This window comes from Lygodium microphyllum, chromosome 23, assembly GCF_053477565.2.
Source record: "Lygodium microphyllum isolate KBCC chromosome 23, Lygodium_microphyllum_v1.1.10, whole genome shotgun sequence".
NCBI lineage: Eukaryota > Viridiplantae > Streptophyta > Polypodiopsida > Schizaeales > Lygodiaceae > Lygodium > Lygodium microphyllum.
Window position 1 is genome coordinate 87,159,772 of NC_141157.1, and position 25,440 is coordinate 87,185,211.

The 25,440-nt window shown below is 46.2% G+C and overlaps 1 protein-coding gene across 3 annotated transcripts in view; it reads right to left on the bottom strand.

Annotated features, from left to right (window-relative positions):
• The window catches only part of LOC148016431 (uncharacterized), a 61,757-nt gene that overhangs the window by 25,610 nt on the left and 10,707 nt on the right, over positions 1–25,440 (bottom strand). For 2 of the 3 annotated variants that reach the window (XM_087664043.1, XM_087664042.1), the window contains exon 3: positions 13,609–13,752. The exons of the other annotated variant lie outside the window; for it this stretch is intronic. In XM_087664043.1, the coding sequence (XP_087520169.1) occupies positions 13,609–13,752 (144 nt within the window). The remainder of the gene's footprint in view (positions 1–13,608; positions 13,753–25,440) is intronic. 3 annotated transcript variants of the gene reach the window in all.

The following is a 25,440-nucleotide window of genomic DNA, read 5'->3' on the forward strand; positions in this document are numbered from 1 at the left end:
ACCCAACGCTACAAGAGTTCAAGGTTCAATATTCACTATGTAGTGTGTTTGTTGCATGAGCATTGTATCTTCAATAGCCATTCACTTCATAATTCATTGTGTTTAGTCTTTGAGTTACCCTAACCCTAATTATGTTCTGTGTTTATCAATTTGTGCTTTGTCGTGCGATTGGTTTTGTGTTTTTTACATTTAGAGCATGGTATTAGAGCCAAGTTCTCTTTGAGATACCTTAGACTTTGATCAAAAAGCTCATCCGCAAAAGCAAGAACAGCAAAAGAGTCAGATGACCTCTACACAACTTCAGTCTCCACAACCAAACATGTCTAGGAACAATCAGTCATGGGCATTCCAACTTGCCTTTGATAGATCTAGCATAGCTGTAGAGACTTCAAAATACCATGGACTCTGTGAGAGTGCGCAGCGAAAGAAGAACACGAACACAGAGGAGAGGAGAGAGGAAGCAGAGAATGAAGGAAGAAAATCTGCACTGACTGAGATGAATGCTGAATACACTGGAATGGACAGAACAGTCCCTGCATGCAGCCCGGAGCGTCAGTGAGGGAACCAGGACAGACTGGAAGCAGAGGCAGCACCAATGCCGGAGACGGAGACGGAGGGAGCAGTGCTGAACCTGCAGAGCATGAATGCTGGACTGACTGGGGGGGCAGCTATAAATAGCCCCCAGCCAGAAAACTGGCCGACCAGCTAAACTGGCCGACCTAGCCAGATCTGGCCGACTATGGCCAGATCTGGTCCGACTGGCCAGTTCTGGTCCGACTGACCAGAACTGGTCCGACTGCCCAAAATAATGGGCAGTCACCCCAAAAACAGCCCAGATCTGGGCTGTAAAATGCCCAAGGCTGCATGCTGACTAAAGCAGCCTGAAAACACACTGACAGAGCTCCTCTGTCTCCTGTCAGACTCTGACAGGAGCTCACAACCAGGAGATGACAGACTGAGACTAAATAAGAGCAGGCTAACACCCCCTCTCAACTCCTAGGAGAGTCTGAAGACCCAAGAACCGCATGTGATGAAGCAAAGAAGCCTGAGGCAAAGGCTTCGTAAAGAGATCAGCTGCATTGGCCGCCGTAGGACAATAGACCACCACCAGCTCCGAATCCACGATCCGCTCTCGAACATAGTGATACTAAACCTCAATGTGCTTCGTACGAGCATGAAACACCGGGTTCTTGGCCAGAGCAAGAGCACTCTGGTTATCCACGCGCAGCTCCGTAGGTCCGGTCTGGGAAAAGCCAATCTCCGCGAGTAAGCGACGGAGCGACGGAGCCAAACTGCCTCCATAGCGGTCGAACATAGGGCCCGATACTCAGCCTCTGTAGAAGAAAGTGCCACAGTAGGCTGCTTCTTGCTGCTCCAAGAGACAGCACCAGATCCAAGGGTGAAAGCATAACCTGTAGTGGATCGTCGCGAATCCACATCACCTGCCCAATCAGAATCACTCCATCCAGAAAGGGTAATCCCATCTCCATACATGATCCCAAAGGATCGAGTCCCCTGCAAATAGCGAAGAACCCGCAAGGCCGCCTGCCAATGATCCTGGGTAGGAGTCTGCATAAAGGAAGACAATAAAGCCACCACAAAGGAGATATCCGGCCGAGTGTGAAGTAGCCAGATAAGAGAGCCGACAAGGCACCTGTAACGGGTGGGATCGGTAAGAGGAACTCCAGCTGTCAAAAGCTTGGACTCAGGGTCCATGGGGCATGAGATAGGCCGACACTCAGCCATATCAAACTCCGAAAGAAGCTCGGAGATGTACCTGTGCTGCGAGATAAAAATGCCCTGTGCCATCTGATAGATCTCCAGACCTAGAAAGAAGTAAAGGATCCCTAGATCCGTCATGTCAAACTCCTGCTGTAGAATGGACCGTGTATGCTCCACCTGCTGAGTGTCGCTCCCTGTAATAATAAGATCATCCACATACAAGATGAGGAACACCGAAAGAGAATCCACAACCCGTAAGTAGAGGTTGGGATCATAAGCGGAGAGCGCAAAGCCACTCTGTAGAAAGAAGCGGTCAATCCGCTGATACCAAGCACGAGGAGCCTGCTTTAGGCCATAAAGAGCCTTCCGCAGCCTGTAGACATGATCCTCCTTCCCCTGCACAAGAAAACCAGGAGGCTGTGAAACATAAATCTCCTCCTCAAGAACGCCATTCAGAAAAGCAGACTTGACGTCCATCTGATAGACAGGCCAACGATGGTGAGCAGCAAGAGCCAAAAGCACTCGGATGGTGGACATCCTGGCTGTAGGAGCAAAAGTCTCAAAGTAATCCAACCCTGCACGCTGGGCAAAACCCTTGGCAACAAGCCTAGCTTTATGCTTGTCCAAGGAGCCATCTGCAAGATATTTGGTCTTAAAGACCCATTTCACACCAATCACCTTCCGTTTCGCGGGACGCGGTACAAGCTCCCACGTATGGTTTCGCTCGATGGAGTCGAGCTCGGCCTGCATAGCCTGTCTCCAAATATCCTGTGCAAGAGCCTCCTCCACAGTGGAAGGCTCGGAATCCTGAAGAATCTGTGACATAAGAGCATAGTTCACACATAGTGAACTGTCCCGCTGGGCCTGTAAACGGGCTGATCGACGAGGACCTGTAGAAGAAGCAGGAAAGTGAGTAACACCTGAATCCTGCATGAGCCGGCGATACCATAAAGGAATCCTGAGAGACTCCTTCTATGAGGGAGACCGGGGGGTCTCCGGAACCTGTAAAGCACCCAAATCGGAGAGGGACTCCCCCTCACCGAGTGAAGGTAAATCCTCCGCATCTGAAGAAGGCTGTATATCCCGTGAAGATCCCAAAGAGGCAGTAGAAGAGCTCGTAGAAGACGAAGGCACATCCACCAAAGGGAAAAGGAAAGCCGAAGGAGGAGGAGGAATAGGGGGGGTGCTAAGGGTGATCCTGGAAGGAAGTGAAGGTGGGGGGGGTGGGGGGGGGGGGGGGGGGGGGGGGTCCGTCGATGATGAAGAAACATCGGAAATAGAACCATCAATCGGATCCTCAGAGGCCGAAGCCTCATCAAAGATCACATCCCTGCTCACCTCAACCTGTCGCGTCGTCGGGTTGTAGAGCCGATATCCCTTCGTGGTCGTACTATAACCAACGAAGATAAGCTTTCTCGACTTAGAGTCGAACTTCGTCTTCCTCTTCTTCTTGTCCACATGGACAAAAGCATCGCACCCAAAGATGCGAAAATGGGACACGGAAGGCTTCTGTCCAAAGAAAGCCTCATATGGAGTCATGTCCTGTAACGCCGAAGTCGGAGAGGGGTTGCGTATATGCACCGCTGTAGCCACCGCCTCACCCCAAAGGAAATGAGGAAGACTCCTATGCTCCAGCATAGATCGGGCCATCTCAATCATGGTCCGATTCGCACGCTCCACCACACCATTCTCGGATGGTGTGTTCGGATGGGAATACTACACCCGAATACCATGATCCCTGCAAAACTGAGAGAAAAGGTGAGAAGTGAACTCTCCACCGTGATCAGCTCGAACACCACGGACTTTGGAAGTTGTTTGGGTCTCCACAAACACCTGCCACTCACAGAAACGGGAGTACGCCTCGCTCTTGTACTCCAAGAAATAAGGCCACACATAACGACTAAAGTCGTCCACAATCAGCATCAAATACTTGGCCTTCCCAAGGGAGGCCGTGCCCATAGGTCTGCAAAGGTCGGTATGAACCAACTCAAGCGGTGTAGTAGCCCTCCTAGAAGCAACCTGCGGGTGAGGCTGCCTGTGCTGCTTGCCCCTCAAGCAGCTAGGGCACAAAGTGTGAAGAGGAGGGAAATCAGGAAGTCCCTCCACCATCTTCCTCCTAGAAGCCCGGCGAAGAGAATCAAGGTTCAAATGACCATACCGAGCATGCCAGAGCAGCCCAAGCTCATGGGAAGTCTGCGCAGCCAAGGCTGTGAGCGTATAAAGCCCACCCTCCTGTGTACCTGTCCAAAGAGCATCACCTGTAGAAGCATCCTCCACTGTGACTGCATCCTGAGTAAAAATGACTCGGGTACCTTACTGAGTAAGACCATGCACAGATAATAGGTTAAAACCCAAATCAGGCACATAGAGAACTTTGGCGGAGGAAGACCGCCGGTCTGAAAACATAGGTAAAGTCCCCACTCCATGAACAGGAACTGTAGAATTGTCACCAATGGTGACTGTACCCCCTCTGGAACGAAGATCCTGAAGCCAATCCTGACGGAAGGTCATATGTGAAGATGCTCCACTGTCGACGAGCCAAGGCTTCTCCTGTGTGGTAGAAGCTAGGGCAGTGTCTTCCTCAACAAAGAGATGCACAAACGCAGATTCTGTTGTGGCTGGGGCCGCCTTCGAGTCCTTCTCCTTAGGCTTCAAATGGGGATACTTCTGCCAACACTTCTCCTCGGGATGAGTGCCCTTCCCACAATGGGGACACTTGGGCTTCTTCTCCTTTGCATCCTTCTTATCTTCCTCCTTCTTGTCCTTGGACTTCTCCTTCTTTTGTTTCTTCTTCTTGCCACCACCTGTGGCAGCCGTAAATGCCTTGGTGGAGCCACTGGCTCCCACCTCTTTGAGTCGCTCGTCATGCTTCAAGACAAGCGGGGAAAGCTCCTCCCATAGGAGAGTCTCACGGGTTCTCGTAGTGATGAGGCTGGTGTAGAAGACATCATATCGGGGTGATGGCAGCTGAGTCAACAGAATCGTCGCCATATTCTCAGACGATATCAGACGACCAAGAGAGGCTAGCTCGCCTCGCATATCCTCCATCTTCGTGATGTGCTCCTTCATGGAAGAAGAACCATCAAGACTGAGCATCCGCAACTTCTTCTCCAGGGAAATCTTGTGGACAAATGTCTTGTGCTAATACAAAGACGCAAGCTTTGTCCATACTTCCGCCGCGGTCTTTAACCTGTGAACATGTACAAGAACAGAATCATGGAGACTCATAAAAAGAAAGGAACGGGCTCAAGAGTTGAGCCTATCCCATAAGGCTGCTCGGTCCATAGAGGTGCCATCGGACGAATCCACAGGGGGTCGATCGATGGGCGAAGAAACAAGATCCCATAGATCAAAGGTATCAAGAATGCAAGCCACCTTGCAGAACCATAGGGAATAGTTGGAACCATCCAACTTGTCTTCCTTCGGAAAGGAAGGGAGAATCGGCACCTGGATAGAAGGAATCAAGGAAGGCATCCGCACAGTTGATGCAGTCTTCACTGAAGAAACCTTCGCAGTAGATGGAACCCTCTGAGATGCATGGACTGAAGAAGGACGAGTGCGAGGAGGGTCATCCCGATGTCGAACTTCACGATAGTCCCGCCTCCGCTCAGAGGAATGATGAGAAAGAAGCTCATCCTCTGAGTCTTCAAAGCCTGAAAACTGGTAAGACATCTTCCAATCTGCAAAATACCAAGAAAGTTGTGCCGCTGTCGAAAATAGGACCAACAGTGTGGTCACCAACCACCAAGATGCAGGCAGAGAGTGCCTACAAGCACCTGGATCTGCAAAACGCAAATAGATCTGATGCAGAACACCAGAATCGAGACCACCAGCACCGGGAACTTGCCCAGACAGAGGTCGCCTGCAGGATAGAAGCAGCCGGGGTAGAAGCGACCTGCAAAACAGCAAAACGCAAGCTGGAGGAGGGTCACCCTGCAGCAGAAGAGGTCGCCTGGCAGCAAACGCAGGGTTGCTGCGTCACTGGATGACGTGGCAGCCCCTGTGTACAGCAAACGCAGGCTGTACAGCCTTCTGATGCAATCGCCTGGCTGGGATGGACCTGTTGGCAGCCACCTGAAGGAATCGCCTGGCTGTTGTGGAACTGTGGGCAGCAGCAGTAAGGTGTTTCTCTCGTCCTCCGTGCTCTCAATCAGGCGATGATACCATGTGAGAGTGCGCAGCAAAAGAAGAACACGAACACAGAGGAGAGGAGAGAGGAAGCAGAGAATGAAGGAAGAAAATCTGCACTGACTGAGATGAATGCTGAATACACTGGAATGGGCAGAACAGTCCCTGCACGCAGCCCGGAGCGTCAGTGAGGGAACCAGGACAGACTGGAAGCAGAGGCAGCACCAATGCCGGAGACGGAGACGGAGGGAGCAGTGCTGAACCTGCAGAGCATGAATGCTGGACTGACTGGGGGGGCAGCTATAAATAGCCCCCAGCCAGAAAACTGGCCGACCAGCTAAACTGGCCGACCTGGCCAGATCTGGCCGACTATGGCCAGATCTGGTCCGACTGGCCAGTTCTGGTCTGACTGACCAGAACTGGTCCGACTGCCCAAAATAATGGGCAGTCACCCCAAAAACAGCCCAGATCTGGGCTGTAAAATGCCCAAGGCTGCATGCTGACTAAAGCAGCCTGAAAACACACTGACAGAGCTCCTCTGTCTCCTGTCAGACTCTGACAGGAGCTCACAACCAGGAGATGACAGACTGAGACTAAATAAGAGCAGGCTAACAGACTCCACCGATCATACCAAATTTCAGCTATAGAGTACAATCTTATCCTTATGCATAGGGCTCAATAGCAAATTGAAGGTAAGATTGAGTTTTCTCCTTTAGATTCGATGCATAGAACTTATGACCATGCAAGAAAGACGAAATCTCCACCAAAGATTGACCATCCACAAATGAAAATTGGCACGAACTTTACACCACTTCCATCATTCATCTTTACTCCAATGTCAAGTGTGAACACATTTATTCATGCCAATTTCTCTTTTTCTCGAGTGTCGAGAGATCCTCTTGATGAAGAGACTATCTATGATAATTTTTGGTTCATGAACAAGGAAGAAGACAGCTATTTCTTTTTTAACTCAAAAAAAACGTATTCAATTAAAAGCAAAAGCTGTTAGTATACCTTCACCTCCTTTTCCTTCAAATGATTTTGTTTCTCATGTTCAAACTGAAGTAGATGCATCCACATCCTCATCACAATCATCTTTTCAATTTCATGCATTTAATGGACAAAAGAAACCCACCTTATACCTCATTTCCACACCCATCATAAATCCTTTTGGACTCCCACCCATCCCAACCTCACATTCTGCAACACCTTCCTTTCAACCTCCATTAAGTGCATCACATGTTTTACCACACAGCACCTTGGGGGCTTCCATACACTTAGGCACAACCATTAGGGGATCACCTTCCCCCTATACGAGAAACATCCCTATAATGGAGGCTCAGCCTCCCCCCCACCCACTTTTTGGGTATCGCCTTGGGAGTACATCCCAAACATGTCCAAGTGTCCCCCAATAGTTGATACCACAATTTGCCTCCATGGCCTTACCTAGTAGTCCGACTAGTCGTTCTTCCATTCACAGCCAACATTTGAACAGGCTTACATGTCCCAGTGCCTTCACCTCCCCCATCAACGCCTTATGGAAACATTCATGTTCTTCTGTCTCCACATCACTCCCCTCCTTTGGCCAAACCGCCAAAAGTGTCCCCTCATTTGAGCTCCATACGAAAGCCACCCGCTCTCTATCAAATAATCAGCCCATCATGAACCTTGATGTCAATCCCAGCTCCAAGATTTGAACTTGCCAGACTTTGGTCAATGCATCAAGGATATTCCTCTCTAGATCCTGTGTATCTGTATAGAAATATAGATAAGGAACAGCAGCCCCATCTCACCACCCTCTCACACTCTCTCTTTGGCATGGGAAAGTCATGAGAAATAACCTCATCACCACCACTAGAAAGCAACTGAGGAAGGGGCCACCAAGTCCTTCCCACAATCCGATCCCTTCCGCACCTTGGACTTCACCTTGGCCAAAGGATCTGAGTCGAATTCTAAGACAAATGAGGACTCATCGGAGAAGTCCACATACTGCTTTGTCTTCTGCTCCTTTTTCTTCTTGGAAGCCGCTAACTCTTTGCAATCCTTTCGTAAATGGCCCTTCTTGCCACAATGGTGACACTGGGCGTTTGACTTCTTCGTCTTCGAATCCCTCTCTTAAGCTGCAAGAGCCTCACCAAAACCTCCATAACGTGACGGAAGCCACCCTCGTAGTCACAAAGACGCCTCATGCTCAAGCAACATCGAGGACATATAAAGAAAACTGATAGGAGTCGTAGAGATCTGCGCCCTAAAGCATTCGCCACTCCAAACTTCAAAGAAAGCTTGTAGAGTACCGTACCAACAAGATGTGCCTCTGATAGGGTAGACTACATAGTCCAAAGCTAGTACTGGATCTAGGTAACTCGAAGTAGGAATGATTGAATCGTATCTTTGGTTTCAAACTTCAATTGTTGAAACTAGACATAAAGAGTAACAACCCTCATGGTGGAAAGAGCATCGTACATCAACTGCAACTTCGACCATACATCTGAAGTTGTCCTGCTGCAAGAGGTGATTGCCGGTAGGACTTCTTTGAAAATACACCGAAGTAGGGTCGAGTAAGCACGGGCATCATCCGAATCCCATGTAAGCACAACTTCATCATGGTTGTCTTTATCAAAATCAACTAGAACAAGAAAAAGCCATTGAGAACGTGCAATAGCTCTGCAAACCACGTACCATAATCACTTCTAGATGAACCAGGCCTTCATTACCGCACTCCACGTGTGATAATCAGATCTATGGAGCTTGTCATCAATGGATGTGCAGGGAGGAGCCATCTATAGAGAATTTAGAAGAGAAGTAGAGAAAAAAAGCTATTTAGAGAGGAAACACAGCCAAAACATGAGCACAGACTGCAAAAAGCAAGAGTTCACATACAATATAACCCAAAATCTAACCAAAATAAGACAAAAATTGTTGCAAAAAATCAAACAATCTGTCAAAAACTTCCAAAAACAACAAAAACGGCATAATAATGCAAGCACCCAGTTAAGAGGACATGCAGAGGCATCCGCAAGCTAAAATGGACACGCAAGCTATAGGATGCTGATGTCAACAAAAACAAGTAAAACAGGTTGTCTGGTTGGAGCAACAATCATCCGATCAACAATGGTAAAAAGTCCTAAAATCAGCAAGAAAACACAGCAAAAGCACTGATCCTGAAATTTGATACCATATCAAAAGTGGTGCAACAATAGAAGCATAAACATATACTGAAATAAACTATTGAACACAAGACAAAAGAAAAGAAAGAGAGAACAGAATACAAATGAGAACTCAGAGGTATGCTCGAGAAATGGAATCCATATACCAAGACATGAGACAATACAGAAGCAATGTGAGCCACCGGCTATGGGGACACTTGCACATGCTCCCTCTCGCCAAGAACTGTCAGGTGATGAATGAATGTGAAGAAGGGAGCCTAAGAATATATAGGCCAAATAAATGCCATAAAATATGACTGGTCGGCCAGCATTAAATGTTGGCCGACTAGCTACAAATAATACCAAATCACAATAAATACTGACAAATAAAATGCCTAAAATATCTCTAGTGCCCAGCCTACTGTACCACATGCACAGACTCAACCATGAACTCACTAATCTGCTAACATTTATTTCCCAAGATTTATCACTGCCTCTTTAGAGGCCATTCATTTCATAGGTTTTCAACTAAACATGTATCTCACTTTTCTTCTTTGGATGCTACTCCTTTTTCCCCATCAACATCGACATTTTAGGGACAAAGGGGATGCTTACTTCTCCTTCCACCATCCAATGGTGAGAGGGGGCGGTCTATAATTTTTCCTTGCACTTTGAGAAGGGACGGCTTCTTCTCTTGATAGTGATAGTGATGATGCTTCTAGATTTTGTTTCAAACATTTTGTATTGTACATTATAAAATAAACATTTGTACCTTTATCTACAGTATCAAGATGACATGATTGTAAAAGGATATTATGGACATTTGTACATTCATCTACACTATCAAGATGACATTGTTATAAAAGAACACTTAAACAAGTGAACAATTCCCTTGCGAAGGCATTGTCCAAGTGGCACCACTACATTGCATTCTATACTAGCATGCAATCTTGCATATTCCTTTGCATTACCCTATGCATTGGCATTTTGTTTATACAAACATGCATCTGTGCACATTTATCCCTTTTCAATCACCCTTGGAGTGGTTTTCTCTAGATCCACCATACTCCTAGCATTGCACACAGCAGTCTCCCAAGATAGTTTTACCCTATATGTTTGCATGCTAGCTTTACTTGTCTTGCTTGCTCACGCAACATATTGTTTGTCTCTACATATTCTCCATATGATTGGCACACGCATAATACTCCCTTAGGTAATCCCTAGATACTTCTCCTAATGGTATGTGGGATTGTTTTGCCTATATTATGAAGGTCGTGAGACTACCCTTCCTTATTTTCCGTACTTTGGGACACATTAACTCAATGCGACAAACATTGATTTGAAACTCTCATTTAATGCTGAAACTTGTGTCAAACTAAAACAATGCCCTTTTTTTACATCAAAAAAAAGTCCATTGTTAATTCCATCTGTCTTTGCAGAGCTTGATAGGCCCCTAGGCAACCAACCAACACCTTTGGTCCGATACCCTAACCTCTCTGGGGTGATCACTTAGGCTTCCTTGGTAAGATGACCATCGCCTCTATAGTCTTAGTAGGTCACTAGGCATCTAACGTACACCCTTTTCTGATGCCCTACCTACTTTGCAATGGAACACCTTGGGTAAAAAGGCATTAAACAAAAGGACTTCTTTCTCGTGACTCGATTTTGGACCTAAGAGGAGGTATTGAGCTAAAACTGCATTAGCCTGACTTAAACCACCCCAAAAGACGCATAACTAATGAAGAAACCTTACTACTTTAAAAATAAACACGATCCTAGAGAGTTACTATGTCCCACATCCAAAACCCTAATTTGGGTGCCCCAAACTTTCTACAAATAGACATGCAACCCACCACTCTTCCCCAATCTTGTTTGTGCCGATTTCAAGAACCATATCTCTACTACCCATGCTCCATTCCCAAAGGGCATTGCAATCAGAGCTTTCTATTGCCAACTACTACCATCTAACGCCCAATTCCAATCTCCAAATCCACCCTGAGTTATCGCTTATATCCTAGAGTTATCGCCTACAACTAGAAGCTATCGCCTAATACCTTGAAACTATCACTTGCATCTTGGAGCTATCGCCTAGTACCCTGAAGCTGTCACTCGTAATCTGCACCTTACATTTGTTGTTGATGTCATCATCAAGAGTTGTTCCCATCAATCTGACATTGGTGCCATCATCCAAAATCTTTGTTTGCTTAGTTCCTCTCTTCTCCACCTGTCGTCTACACTTCCTACACAATCATTTATTGCTTCCAACTATCGCCCAATTTTTCTCTCCACTCAAATACTTGTGTTTTTTATCTCCATCTCCCTCCTCACCGCCTGTCTATATCAGATCCAACCTCTCTAGTTGTGTTTGTTGTTGTTGGACACACAAAGGCTCCCTTGCTGCATTTTGGGAGCCCATTTGGAATACGACACACTCCCTAGCTCATAACCTCTGCCTTGATCCTAGAGAAATGAGAGTTTGAGGTTCAATATTCATTGCATAGTGTATTTGCTGCATGAGCATTGTATATTCAATAGTTATTCACTTCATTATTCATTGTGTTCACTGTCTTTGACTTACCCTAACCCTAGCTGTGTTCTGTGTTTTTTCAATTTGTGCTTTGTCCTACGATTGGTTTAGTGTTTTCTGCATTTAGAGCATTTCTTCACAACAGCTTTACAACCAAATCATGCTCGTGAAGTGGATGTATACAGAGATTCGAATGCATCCACTCTTTCGTCTTCCTCTCTCACACACCTGCAATCATTGTGCATGTGAAGCACATGGCAGGTGTGCACTAGATATGGCTGCCTAGTGCAGCTTTACAACCAAATGATGCCCATGAAGCAAGTGTATATGGAGGTACATATGTGGACCATGGATCCCAAGTGATCCACATCCATCAAAGATCACATCAATTCGCTGCAGCAGCTGCAAGAAGAGATCCTCAATGTGGGGAGGGTGATCTCTTCCAAAGATATGGTTGTCACATTACTTTGCACAGCTACCAGCCCGGCATAGTAGGTAACATTGTTCTTTAATCACTTCTGTCAAGTTGATACCATCAGATGGAAAGAATGGTGCCCATGATGTTTGATCACAAGGATTATTTCAAGCTTTACTCTCCACAAAAGGAGAATTCGTTCACTTTGACATGCCAAAAACTCAAACACAAAGAAGGGTAAGGAGAATAAGAGGGGTGACAAAACCAAGGACTTCATCTCCCACAAGTATGGCAAGACAAACCATTGCACAGATAATTGCCTGGAAAAGGACAAGGAGTACAAGAAGGGAACTTCCAAGAAGGATTCAGAGCCTTCAAGAGCAGCAGCTGCTCCAACCTCATCAACATTTCTTTGCTTGGAGGTATTGGAGACATCTTCATCGTTGATAGCGTAGAATTCTGCATGGCACACTCGAACCGCAGTATGGGCAGCAAGTGTAGTCACCATGGAACAAAGGCTGCATTTTGACAGCTGGCAGTAGCATGGCTGGCTTGATCAGTCAGTTATGGTCATGTCACAGCAGCAGCAGATGGCATTTCAGGATAGAGCAGGCAACAAACGCTGCTTTTCTGCATTTCAGCATACGATTGCATGACAGCAGCAAGGATGTGTCACCAGCATTCATAACAATGTCATGTAGAGCATTCGCACATGGCTAGATTGGCTGGGCTGCAGGTAGATGGATGTAGAGACGCTGATTGCTGCAAGGTGGGTAATGATGACTACATTGAGAGCATGCATCTGCCCCTGTGCACCCACTGGCAAGTTGACCAACATTGGCTTTTGATCTAGTTGTCAACGCCATGGGATGCAATCAACAATAGCATTTATGAAACTGCAGCTTGCTCATGTGTGAAACAACTACCACCTTACACTCATGCAACTCTTTGAGGAAAAACTCTTTTGCACACAGGCTGGATAATCCTCATCCTCCTTGGACCATCATGTCACTACATATACAATCATCAGGTTTATATAATGTAGCCTTTTGCTTTTCAGTTGTAATCTCCTTAGCTTTAAGTATACAACAACATGAGTTACGTAACTTTTGATAAACCAAAAACAAAGGATTAATTGATTAGTTGTTGCTAGACTAATCATAGAGCTGAAAATAATGGATGGCCTAAGCCCCTTAGAGCAACTCCTACTGGTATAAAACACCTTACTTAACCACTTCGTATTTTATTGGGTTTTCTAAAATAGATTTGGCAGTAAGAGATTAATGGTCCATAAGCATCTTCATCTTCTAACACATATGTTCAAACATACATGCATACATGGTGGATCCCTTGAAAGTGGCAAAAGGTTTCACTCTGCCACAACATCCACATCTATGTTCCCTAGAAATTGCAAAAGGCATCACCCCATTACTACTTGTTCCTAAAGCAGACCATATTGCCAATACTGTAGGCATGTTGCACTTCTGCAAACTTCACCCAATCTTTCCTAATGATCATTTGCAGTTAAGAGCTTGGCTCAAAGGGCATTGCTAGCCACACCTTCATCATACACACTAAGATCAAGACAAATTTGACTTCACAAGGTTTACAATCAACAGACACAGAGTTGTGACCTAGACAACAGTAATTTGAATAGTGTGAGAGCAAACCTGGCCAAAAACAAAAATTCAATGCATCCAGAACTAAAAGGTATTGAATAGTCAAAGGCCCATCATCAAAATAGTGAATGCCCTCGAAATCCCACAAATTTGTAGGTATATTTTCATCTAATTGCTCCACAACTTTCTCTAGGCCTGCAATATGCTTGGATCACATTACTTCACTGTTAAAACGTATAGAAAGGGAATCCTGTTTGAATGAAAACATATCATAGAACAAAGAATATCTACTTCAATCTAATCGATAATACCTTATGCAGACATGTATTCAAAAATTTTTAAATCACTGCAAAATCAACAAGGCAAGGAAAGGTGCATCACTACCCTAGTGAAAGAAAACACCAAGCAAATATTATAACTTTGGAAGCTTATGGCCAACATCAGTCAGCTTCTCACATCAATCCAAACAAAAATCTAAAAAAAGATGTTCCTTACCAAGACCTTAACAGGAAACTATGATACAAGACACCAAGATCAATAGCATAAATTCTCACATTGAAAAGAGGTTTGAATAGAGAAATTTCCACTATAGCATCCCCCACAACCCTCTTCAATGGTAGTTTATGCGACAAGTTTCATTGCATGTAACAAAACTTTAGATTATTACTGTTATTATGATCCAGGTCTAGCAAGGCTATCAGTAACATTAAATATCCAGAGGCGGGTTTCTAGTCCTAGGAAGAGTTGTAACCAGTGCAAGTCATTTTAAAAGCCTGGTGACAGCAGGCATAGGCAGGGAAATCAATCCTCAGCACCATGTTCATAACATTTCCACATCTCTCCATCCTCTTTGGGATCCTGAAGGAACCCATGTTGATGCACACCTCTACAACTATAAAGAAAGGTTGATCCTTCCTCTCTCCTACTCTCCAATTTGGAAACAGTTGGTTCTTAGCATTAGAAAATTGCATGTCAGCATGCGCATTTGCACATCTTTGCATGAATTATGGGAGTGAATTGGTTTGTTGCACAATAAATTTATGTATGTCACCATTTTGCATTTTAACATCTTCACATGCTCTATGAGAGCAAGCTTACTTTCTTCAAGATTGTAACTAAGCTCAATCTTGAAGATAAAAGAAGACATACAAGGAAGAGGAGGTTTTTTTTGTGGTTCCTCTTCTCTTTTTTTTCTTTCTTTTTTTTTTTTTGTGGTGGGGTGTTTTCGGACCTTCACGGGACTTCAAGTCATAGCCTACCATGAGGCACAAAAAAGCATAGCGGAATGGCACACAAGATATATCAATAAGGAATCTTTGTATTCGTGATATCGAAAGATACAACATTGATGCACATCTCAGGACTACACCCTCATGGCGTCGCACGTGTGAGGGTTCACCATTGAGTATAGGGAATCACACGTAGAGTAGAAACCAAGCTCAGCTCAGAGTCACTACTACTCCCTATCTAGGTGTTTCTAGCTCCAACGCCATGGTATAGCCACAAAGTCCATACCCTTACATTCACCCCCGCTTAATGAATTGTTGTCCTCAGCAATCTAAGGGTGGTTTCTTGACTCATTCAAGGGTCTTAACACAACTTATATTATCAAGCTGGTCAATGTTTGCCGGTCTAGGATTGACTCATTAGGGGGTCTTAACGCAGCCTTTTCTATCAAGCTGTGGTCAGTGTTTGCCGCACTACGACTTGGGGGTCTTAACACTGCCTTTTCTATCAAGTTGGTCAATGTTTGCCGCACTACGACTTGGGGGTCTTAACACAACTTATCCTATCAAGCCAGCCAAGGTCTACCCATCTAGATTTAGTTTCTTTTATTGTTTTTGCATTCCAATCCACCCTCAACTCAATTACATTTGAGGAGTGGAGGATTCGTAGTCCTAACTTGAGGTTGGCTTACCATTTATGGCTTTGCATACCAAGCTTTGTAGGCGCGATCCCAAGTTGTCACACTATTGGGATCAAGACATGGTGGCACGGTTGTTGCCATGTTGTGCCACACCTTAAGGGAGGCGGTCCATTGAGTTGCTTCTTGCGCCGGTCCTCCCTTTCTTCGTGCCATTACCATGGGCTTTGGGGACTCGAGTCTCTTGATTCGTTTGCCAAGACGCTTTGCCCTCATCACCAAGTCAAAAACTTGGGTTGTTTTCCTTGGCTTCCTTGCCGCAAGGGTCTTTCTTGCTTGCTTTGTACTTAGACAAGCCGGTTGGTTCAGCTTGCCTTCTCGCACGAAAGTGTCAGAGTGCAGCGGTGCGGAAGCGTAGGACTGAGAGAGAGAGAACGCAGAGAGAGAAGAGAGAGAAAGAGACAGTGGACGATGAAGATCTGCTGTATAAAGAATGCTGAATACAAAGATATGCAGATATATACACGGGCGCAGTGCGCTGGACTGCGTGTCTCCACCTCGACGATGCAACCTGCTGTCCACCTCGAAGTCCGCTGCAGTCTGCACTATCTGCTGTCTGAAATCTGTGAACAGAGACAGAATCTGCGCATCACCGGTCTGTAATCTGCGTCAGAGAAGTGTGTAGACTGCTGGGAACGTCGGGTATAAATAGCCGACAACTGGGGCAAAAAGAGGGCGCCAGAAAATAGGGCGCAACCAGGACAGGCCGACTGGGCTGCAGGCAGTCCGACTGCCATGTGGCAGTCCGACTGCACAGTCCGACTGTGCAGACTGCTGTGCAGACTGCCTGCCTGCCTGGCTATGATCTCGAACACCCCCTCTCAGAGCCTGGGCAGGGCAGAAGCTTGAGAGATCTGGAATGTCTCCGAAGTAGAGCCTGAGGAAGTGCCTTCGTAAACAAATCCGCAAGATTGTCCTCCGTCTTGCAATACTCCACAGTGATGGTCTCATCCAGAAGCTTTTCTCGGATGAAGTGGTACTAGATCTCAATGTGCTTCGTCCGGGCATGAAAAACAGGGTTCCTTGCCAAGGCAATGCAACTCTCATTGTCACATCGCAACAATATAGGACGAGTCTGGGGACACCCAAGCTCCTCCAATAATCTCCGAAGCCACACAACCTCGCATGTGGTGGAAGACGCGGCCCGATACTCCGCCTCAGTAGACGAAAGGGCTACCGTGGGCTGCTTCTTGCTACTCCATGAAATAACACCTGCACCCAAAGTAAAGCAGTAACCTGTAGTAGACCGCCTGTGGTCAGCGTCACCGGCCCAATCCGAGTCGCTCCAACCTGCAAGTACAAGATCTGACCCATCTGTCCCTACGGGGTAATGAATCCCTAAATCAGACGTCCCCCTCAGATACCGAAGTATCCTCTGAGCAACCTGCCAATGCACCGTCTTAGGTTCACTCATGAACCCTGCCAAGAGCCCAACAGCAAAACATAGATCAACCCTGGTGTTGAGAAGCCAAATCAAGGACCCAATCAACTGTCGATAGCGGGACGCATCCGCCAAAGGAGAAGCTGAATGGGAAGTGGCCTTCCAGTTCGGATCCATAGGAGTAGAGAGGGCCCGACAATCCTCCATCTCAAAAGACACCAAGAGCTCCTGTACATATCTCTGTTGAGAGATAAAGATCCCCCTCTGAGACTGATAAATCTCATGGCCCAAAAAGAAATGGAGTAGACCCAAATCCATCATCTCGAACGTCCAATGTAAAGCTGACTTCGTCTCCTGGACCTGCTGTGCAGCATCACCTGTGACAATCAAATCATCAACATATAAGACAAACAGCACACAACCATCCGCGGAAGTGTGTACATACAACTGCGGATCGGCCTTGGACCGCCGATATCCCAACTCAGACTGGAGGAACGAATCAATCTTCTCGTTCCATGCACGCGGAGCCTGCTTGAGGCCATACAAGGCCTTCTTCAACCTGTAGACTTTCCCATCTGAAGAACCAAAGCCAGGAGGCTGCTCAACATAGATCTCCTCCTTCAAATCACCATTCAAGAAGGCCGACTTCACATCCAACTGATAAACAGGCCATCTCCTATGGCCAGCCAAAGCAAGAATAGCGCTAATGGTCGCCATACGAGCTGTGGGGGCAAAAGTGTCATGACAGTCAATCCCTGGGCGCTGTGCAAAACCTTTAGCAACAAGGCGAGCCTTGTGCTTATCCAAAGTACCATCACTGAGGTATTTGATCTTGAAGACCCACTTAACTCCAATCACCTTCTTCTTCGGGGGGCGGGACACGAGTGACCAAGTGCCATTCCTCTCAATAGCCTCCAACTCAACTTCCATAGCTTTCTTCCATGGGGCGGACTATAAAGCCTCCTTCACGGAGGTGGGCTCTCGATCCTGCATAACACGGGTCATCAAACAATAGTTGGAGCAAACAAGCTCCGTAGAATGTGCCTGGTGCCTCCGTGACCGCCGCGGACCATCCTGCAATCCCCACTCCTCAGGAACCCCCTCGATCCCTGAATCATGGAGTGTGTCACGGGCCCAGCGAGGAGAAGGCCGAACCTCCCCTCGTCGTTCTCTATCAGCAAAAGACTCTGGAATATCCACCGGTGGTAACTCCTCAGAGGTGTCCGGTGGAACAGTAGACTGTGTCAAAAACAGAATCATAATCAAAAGGCACGGGCTCCAGTGGAACTATAGAAGGAGCCCAACTCTCCCCTGGATCTCCAAGAACGGGATGCTCCTCACCCGTTGAAGTAGCCAGAACCTCCACAAACCGCACATCACGGCTAGTGTACACATCTCGCTTGACAGGATCATACAGGCGGTAGCCTTGGGACTGGGAGCTGTAACCAACAAATACCTGTTTTCGGGAAGCTGCTTCAAATTTATCACGGTGAGCCTTGGGAATGTGAACATAGGCATCACACCCAAAGACTCGAAAGTAAGAAACATCTGGCTTCGTCCCAAAATAAGCCTCAAATGGAGTCATCCCTTCCACGGCCGAAGTAGGGGATCGATTAAGGATGTGGACTGCAGTAGCCACAGCCTCGGCCCACACAACCTGAGGGGTCTGTCGGTGCTCTATCATGGTGCGCGCCATCTCGATCACACTGCGGTTCTTCCGTTCAAGAATACCATTTTCTTGAGGAGTATTGGTATTGGCAAACTCCTGGTGAATTCCTCTATCTGCACAAAACCGAGCAAACTCATTAGACACAAATTCACCTCCCTTGTCGGATCGCAAGGTCTTCAACTTCCTGCTTGATCGATTCTCCTCAAAGAGAAGCCAATCCTTGAAGTGCGAGAAAGCTTCTGACTTTAATGCCAAAAAGTAGGCCCATGTCATCCTGCTATAGTCATCCACAATCGGCATGAAGTACGAGCTCCCATGCAAGGACTCATTCCTCATAGGGCCACATAGATCCGTAGATACTAGCTCCATCGGTGAAGTAGACCGCCGCGAAGCTGAGTGGAGAATGGCATCCCTATGCTGCTTCCCCCGAATGCAGGAGACACATGGCTGCTGACTCACCACTATATCCGGCAACCCTCGAACAAGCTGTCCACGTGACGCCCTCCGAAGATAGTCATAGTTCAGGTGACCAAACCGAGCATGCCATAACTCAGACTGTGACTGTAAGGTAAGAAGAAGAGTAGAGAGGCAGTGGAAGACTTCAGTTTGTAAATGCCGTTCTCCTCATATCCGGATGAGAGAACCTTCCTCGATCCACGATCAAGGACGCGCACCGTAGTACTGTCAAACTCCACCAAAAGACCAAGGGAGCAAATCTTATGAACTGAAAGGAGATGGTACCCTAATCCTGGTACATGCAAAACCTCTAAGGTATGGGTACCACTCGTCCATCCGGAATAAGCTGCATCTTACCCCGACTTGCAACAGAAACGGAAGAGCTGTCTCCAATGAGAATCTGCTCACGCGAGGGTCGCAGCTGGGCAACGCCATCTGATGAAGGAGTCATGTGCCGTGAGGCACCACTATCAACAATCCACTCGCGAGCCTGGGGAGCCGTCATCGCAGCATCAAAGGCATTCGGCGAAGCGTCCTCAATGACAGCTAGTTGAAGAAATGCAGCTGATGAGGGTGCAACCACCGCTCCAGAATCCTTGGTGTCCTTCTTCTTGGTGTCCTTTGTGTCTTTGTCAGGGCAATCCTTCTTCCAATGGCCAGTCTTTCCACAAATATGGCATGTGGAGTCTTTGTCCTTGTCCTTCTTGGACTTGTTATCCCCCTTCTTCTTCTTTTGGTCCTTCCCCTTCTTCTGAGAGGCTTGACCTGTCAACGCCTCTGACTTGGAAGCATTCTGTCCCTTTAACTGTTTCTCTTGGTCCAAAACCATAGGAACCAACTCTTCCCACCGAAGAGTAGACTCTCGCCCCGAAGCAATAAGGGCAGAGTAAAATGTACCGAATCGTGGCGGTAACTGGGACAATAGTGTGATCGCCATGTCTTCGGAGGAAATCGGCTTCCCCACATTCTGAACCTGCATCTGAAGCTGCCTTAGCTTGTTAATGTGCTCCCCGAGCGAAGAAGACTTATTTACGGACAAGGTCCGCATCTGTACCTCCAAAGAAACCCTCTTCATTAGGATCATCTGATTGTACATCTGATCAAGCTCCAGCCATATCTCCCGAGTCACCGTCAAGTGCTCGATGTGAGCGATCACGGCTGTAGTACATGATAGAAAGAGAAAGGATCGAATCCTGGCATTCAGTTTGTCCCAATGAGACTGGGCCTTGGCCAACTCCGCACGAGCATCGGAAGAGAGTTTGGACTCATCTCTTACCGAGGGCCGGTCAATGTCCTCCTGTACCAACTCCGCCAAATCATAGGACTCAAGGATGGCCAACATCATGACGCGCCAAATGCGGTAGTTGTCGCCGTCGAGCTTCTGATCTGTAGAAAGAGCCGGTAAGACAGGCACCTTCCAGTCCATAATCGCCTGGAACTCCAAGTCCATCTCTGTAGACATCTTCACCTGCAATGCCCTCACTAACGCAAAAGCAGCCCCCTCTGACTGGGAAAACTCAGCCTGCTAAGGCTCTTCCGCATCCTGAAGCTTCTTCACCCGCCGGAGGCGATAAAAAAGCAAAACCTGCACTTGTAGGCTGAAAACTCAAACTTCCTCCGCGTCAAACAGCAGCAAATCCACCACCTGTACTCCTTTCCTATGCGCCCACACTCGTTTCAGCCTTGTTCCAAGGCGCAGCCCTCCTGTCTGCCCTTAAACGCAAAAAACGCAAATTTGTGTCGCGATGGAAACTCCTCTTCAGGTTGATTCTGCGCTCAGTCAGCCCTCAAACATTGCTCTGATACCATGTCAGAGTGCAGCGGTGCGGAAGCATAGGACTGAGAGAGAGAACGCAGAGAGAGAAGAGAGAGAAAGAGACAGTGGACGATGAAGATCTGCTGTATAAAGAATGCTGAATACAAAGATATGCAGATATATACACGGGCGCAGTGCGCTGGACTGCGTGTCTCCACCTCGACGATGCAACCTACTGTCCACCTCGAAGTCCGCTGCAGTCTGCACTGTCTGTTGTCTGAAATCTGTGAACAGAGACAGAATCTGCGCGTCACCAGTCTCTAATCTGCGTCAGAGAAGTGTGTAGACTGCTAGGAACGTCGGGTATAAATAGCCGACAACCGGGGCAAATAGAGGGCGCCAGAAAATAGGGCGCAACCAGGACAGGTCGGCTTGCAGCCGACTGGGCTGCAGGCAGTCGGACTGCCACGTGGCAGTCCGACTGTGCAGACTGCCTGCCTGCCTGGCTATGATCTCGAATAGAAAGGTGCGGTCTTGGTGCATGGCACCTCTTTGGCTCTTCTTAGCCTCATTTGGAGTTGAGGATCTTGGCAGGAAATAGACTAAGTCATCACACTTAGACCAAATTTTGGTTTGCGAAAGTAGAGGTATCCTTGAAGTTCTTGGGGTGACACCCATATGTGTGGTACTTGGTGTGTCACGGATCCATAAGATCAAGATGACAACTCCCTGCACTGCTTGCGGCTTAAATGCCGAGATCTCAATCTTTGCCAACATTGAGTATGGTCCCAATGGGTTTCATAGTCCCAAGACATTTACCTTAAGAGTGACTTGGAGAGTTCTCCAAGGTTCAACTAGCAAGGTTCCCTTCCATGGCACTAAGTTACCTTGCTAGGACCATAATGCAAGCACTTCCTCATACTCTCCCTTTTTTGAGGCTTTGTCCTCTGACTCATTCTATCTAAGCTCATGAGGGTTTGCCACTTCGAGCTCAAAGGCATAGCCAATGACTCCATTGTTGAAGTGGACTTGGTTCCTACTTTAATCCGAGTTGGCCAGGATGGGATGTGGTGAAACCAAGCTTTCTTCCATGGATGGGTGGTAAATCCCTAATTACAACTTAATTAGGGCAGCAAACAATAAATGCAAGCCTGAAAATACAAATTTACCTACTGATCTTGGACAATGTACACCCGATTGGCCCCAAAATTGACACCCCTTTCGATATTTCTTTAGCTTTATTGATGAAGAAGTTGATTTACAATGGGATTCTCTTGATCCCCTTCGCAATCCAAACTCCCCTTGCTGTCCAAAGTAACCAACAAAAGTCTTCAATCAAACTTGCCCCTTGAATCAGGCACTTAATTGGCCTTCACCCACTTCATAGACCATGGAAATGCCCCAAATTCAATGGTTGGCTAGTGCTCCACCTGAAATTCACCTTCAAACCTAAGAAATCCAAGTCTTGGAGTTTTCAATTTTGGCACGCTTTGCGAGGCTGCTGCTAAACCCTAATTCCTGCTGTAAATTAGGGTTTACAGCAGAGAAATTTGCAATTTCTCAGCCTCCAAGGGTCCAAATGCTGAGATTTCGAGATGAGAGAGAAAGCTGTAGAGAAAGAAAATTCAGAGTTTTGTCGCGAAGAATAATTGTAAGTCAGTCAAATGCAGCTGCTGCCCTGCCGCCACAGCAACATTAAATGTTGTCACCTACAACTGAGACATCCAAATCAGCTGTCATCTTGTACCTAGATGCAATCACCTAGCTATGGAGGGTCCAAATCTGAAATCATCTCCTCAAAACTCACTCGTGGCTGGGTGCAACGACCGAAAATAAGCTCTCCCACATTTGCTACAGCAAGAATGATCTCATTTTTTCTCTTCTTCAACCTTTTACCAACCTATATGGGTAAGTTTGCCAAGTGGCAGCATTCCCAAATGGTTTTTCCAACATTATCCATCATTAAATATTAATTTTCAGCCTTTAATTACTGAAAATTAATCTAATAATTATTTCAATGCCCAAAAAAATAATTTGATTGACCAATAATTAAATTGGCTGGGCATCTTCCACTCCCAAGTCTCTTTGTGCCATCTTTGACCATTAGATCGACATTAGGTACCATTAAATACCACATCTAGTGTCACCAATTGACACTTATGGCCAAATGAATGACCTAGGCCAACAATTGACACCAAATACCACCAAGTACCTATGCAACATAACTTATAGCAACTTTTATCTTTGACATTCTGTGATTTTCTCAAGTCTCGGGCTCATAAATTTACTTTAACCCCAGTTGCACCTCACATGTGCAACATTTACTTAATCATGTGATTAAAAATTAATCCACATGTCAAGTGAGATTTCCAAAATACATGTCCTCATGACATGTGGCCGTGGATCAAAAGCTTGGGTTGCTCCGTCCTTAGCCATGAGTTGAGTTGGAGGGGTTTTGAAGGCATCTTCATTCTCTTCTCTCATCTTGGCTCTAGCAGCTTACCTCCATTTCTTGGCATTTGGTTTCGCCTCCTTCTTTGTCTCTTTCTCATTATTTTCCTTCTCTATCTTTTGCTCTTCTTCTTCTTTCTTGTTTTCTATCTTTTCTTCTTTGGCCTTACTGCCTTGATCTATCTTTTCTTGCTCTCCTTGCTCTAGCCTATCGTCTTCCTTTGGCTTCCTAGCTCTCCACACTTGTTCTTTCACCTTGCTCTCTTCGTTTTTTTCTACTTGCTCAATCTTTTCCTAACTTTCTTCTCCTTGTTTTCTTCTACTCGTTTTCTCCTGTCATGGTCTAGCTTTCCTTTCTCTTATAGCTTCTTCCTAGTTAACTCTACTTGCTCTTCTATCTCTTTTCTTCTATTTTCTTATCTCATCATGTGACATTAATGTGACATTAAAAGTGATATTTAATGTCACATTAAGGTCATAAATATGGAATGTGACATTAAAAGTGACATTTAATGTCACATTAAGGTAAATCTAGGGGAACATGCACGAGAATGACCGTCCAGGCTCTTGGGCGCCCGAACGGGGTTAAGGGGAGCCTAGAGAGTAAGGGAGTCCAGGAATAGTAGGACTTCAGGAAGTTGACGGCTGGCAAAGGAATCCGGGTAGAGTGCCAGCACTTATCTAGGCGTGGTTGGGAGGAGAAGGATACTCGTGCTTTCATCGTTTTTGTGGATCTATCTCTCCGTCATCTATCATTGGTATCAGAGCCTATGGTTCAATGTCTCAGATCGTTAATCGTTCGTCAAACTGTCAGAAATCCGTCAGGTTGTCAGTCGCCAGTCAGGCCGTCAGTCTTTTGTGAAGTCGTGTGAGTACCAGGCGACGGGCCGTGAAGAAAAATAAAGGTAAGAAACGCCATGTCACATCGCGTCTACCAGGCGCCGTGAAGAAAAACGAAACGGAGAAGCGCAACGCCACGTCTACCAGGCGCCGTGAAGAAAAACGAAACGGAGAAGCGCAGCGCCACGTCACATTAATGTGACCCGTTACGTTACGGGCAGAGAAAAGAAAAATAAAAGCGTGGGTTGCGAGGACCAGACTAGGCGTGGGACCAGACCAGGCATGGAGTCGCCAGTATCAGACGTGGGGTCATGAGAAAACGTGACTCTGTCACGACTGCTGTTGACGGGTAACTGCGACTGCTCCTGAGACGGATATGACTGCGACTGCTGTGAGAGGGACAGAAGAATGTCATATACGACTCAAGTCAGGAAATTGAATTTCCAGCATGATTACTTCACTGCTCTAATCCTGGAAGATACAATCTGTTTCTTACTCTTCGAGTTTCTTTCCGAATCAATAGCTACTATCTACCATTAAAAATCAGGGAAGTACTTTACTTGTATGCAAATTTCTTATTTTTGCTTTCCAATTCCAGTGTATTAATGGCAGAAAAAGGGAAAGAAAGGGTAATGGAAAGTTATAGTTCTGGGGATCAACCTATGGTAGATCCCCATGAACCAGACATGCAAGAAGAACAATGGGAAGAATTTTTTGCCACGCCAGAGCAATTCGATGATCTTACTGCTCGTGTGCAAACTCAGGGGATTCAAATGGAATTTTTAACCCAAACACTTACCGAAATAAAATCTCAATTAACTTTATTGTTGGAAAGAGAAAAAAATAAGATAGAAACCTCGGATGTCCCATCTTCATCGAAAGATTTAGATGTGACTATGCAAGATCCTAAAGAACCCCAAACTTACCATAAATTGAGGGATAATCCAGTTTTAAAGGATATGAAACCACCTCAATTTTACGGGGAGGAAAAAGATAGGAATAAAGACACAATCTTTAATTTCCTCCAAAAATGGAAAGATTTACATAAATTGAAAAATACCCCACCACATCTCCAAGCACTGGATGCTAGTTTAACTTTGGGGCCCAAAGCATATAAGTGGTGGCGAACTTTAAAGGATGCGAATAAAATACTTGAAACTTGGGCTCAATTTGAATCCGTCTTTTTGAAAGAATTTCTTCCTGAAAATGAAATGGAAAGAAATTGGGAAGATTGGGATTATGTCAGACAAAAGGGACGACCCCTACTGACATATCTAGAAGAATATCGTGAGATAATCCTCAAACTCGAAGAAATTGATGAATTCCAAAAAACAAGAGGATTCATTAGGGGACTGGATAAAGCCTGTAAAAAGAAAGTAAAACGGAGTTTACCTAAGACGCTTGAA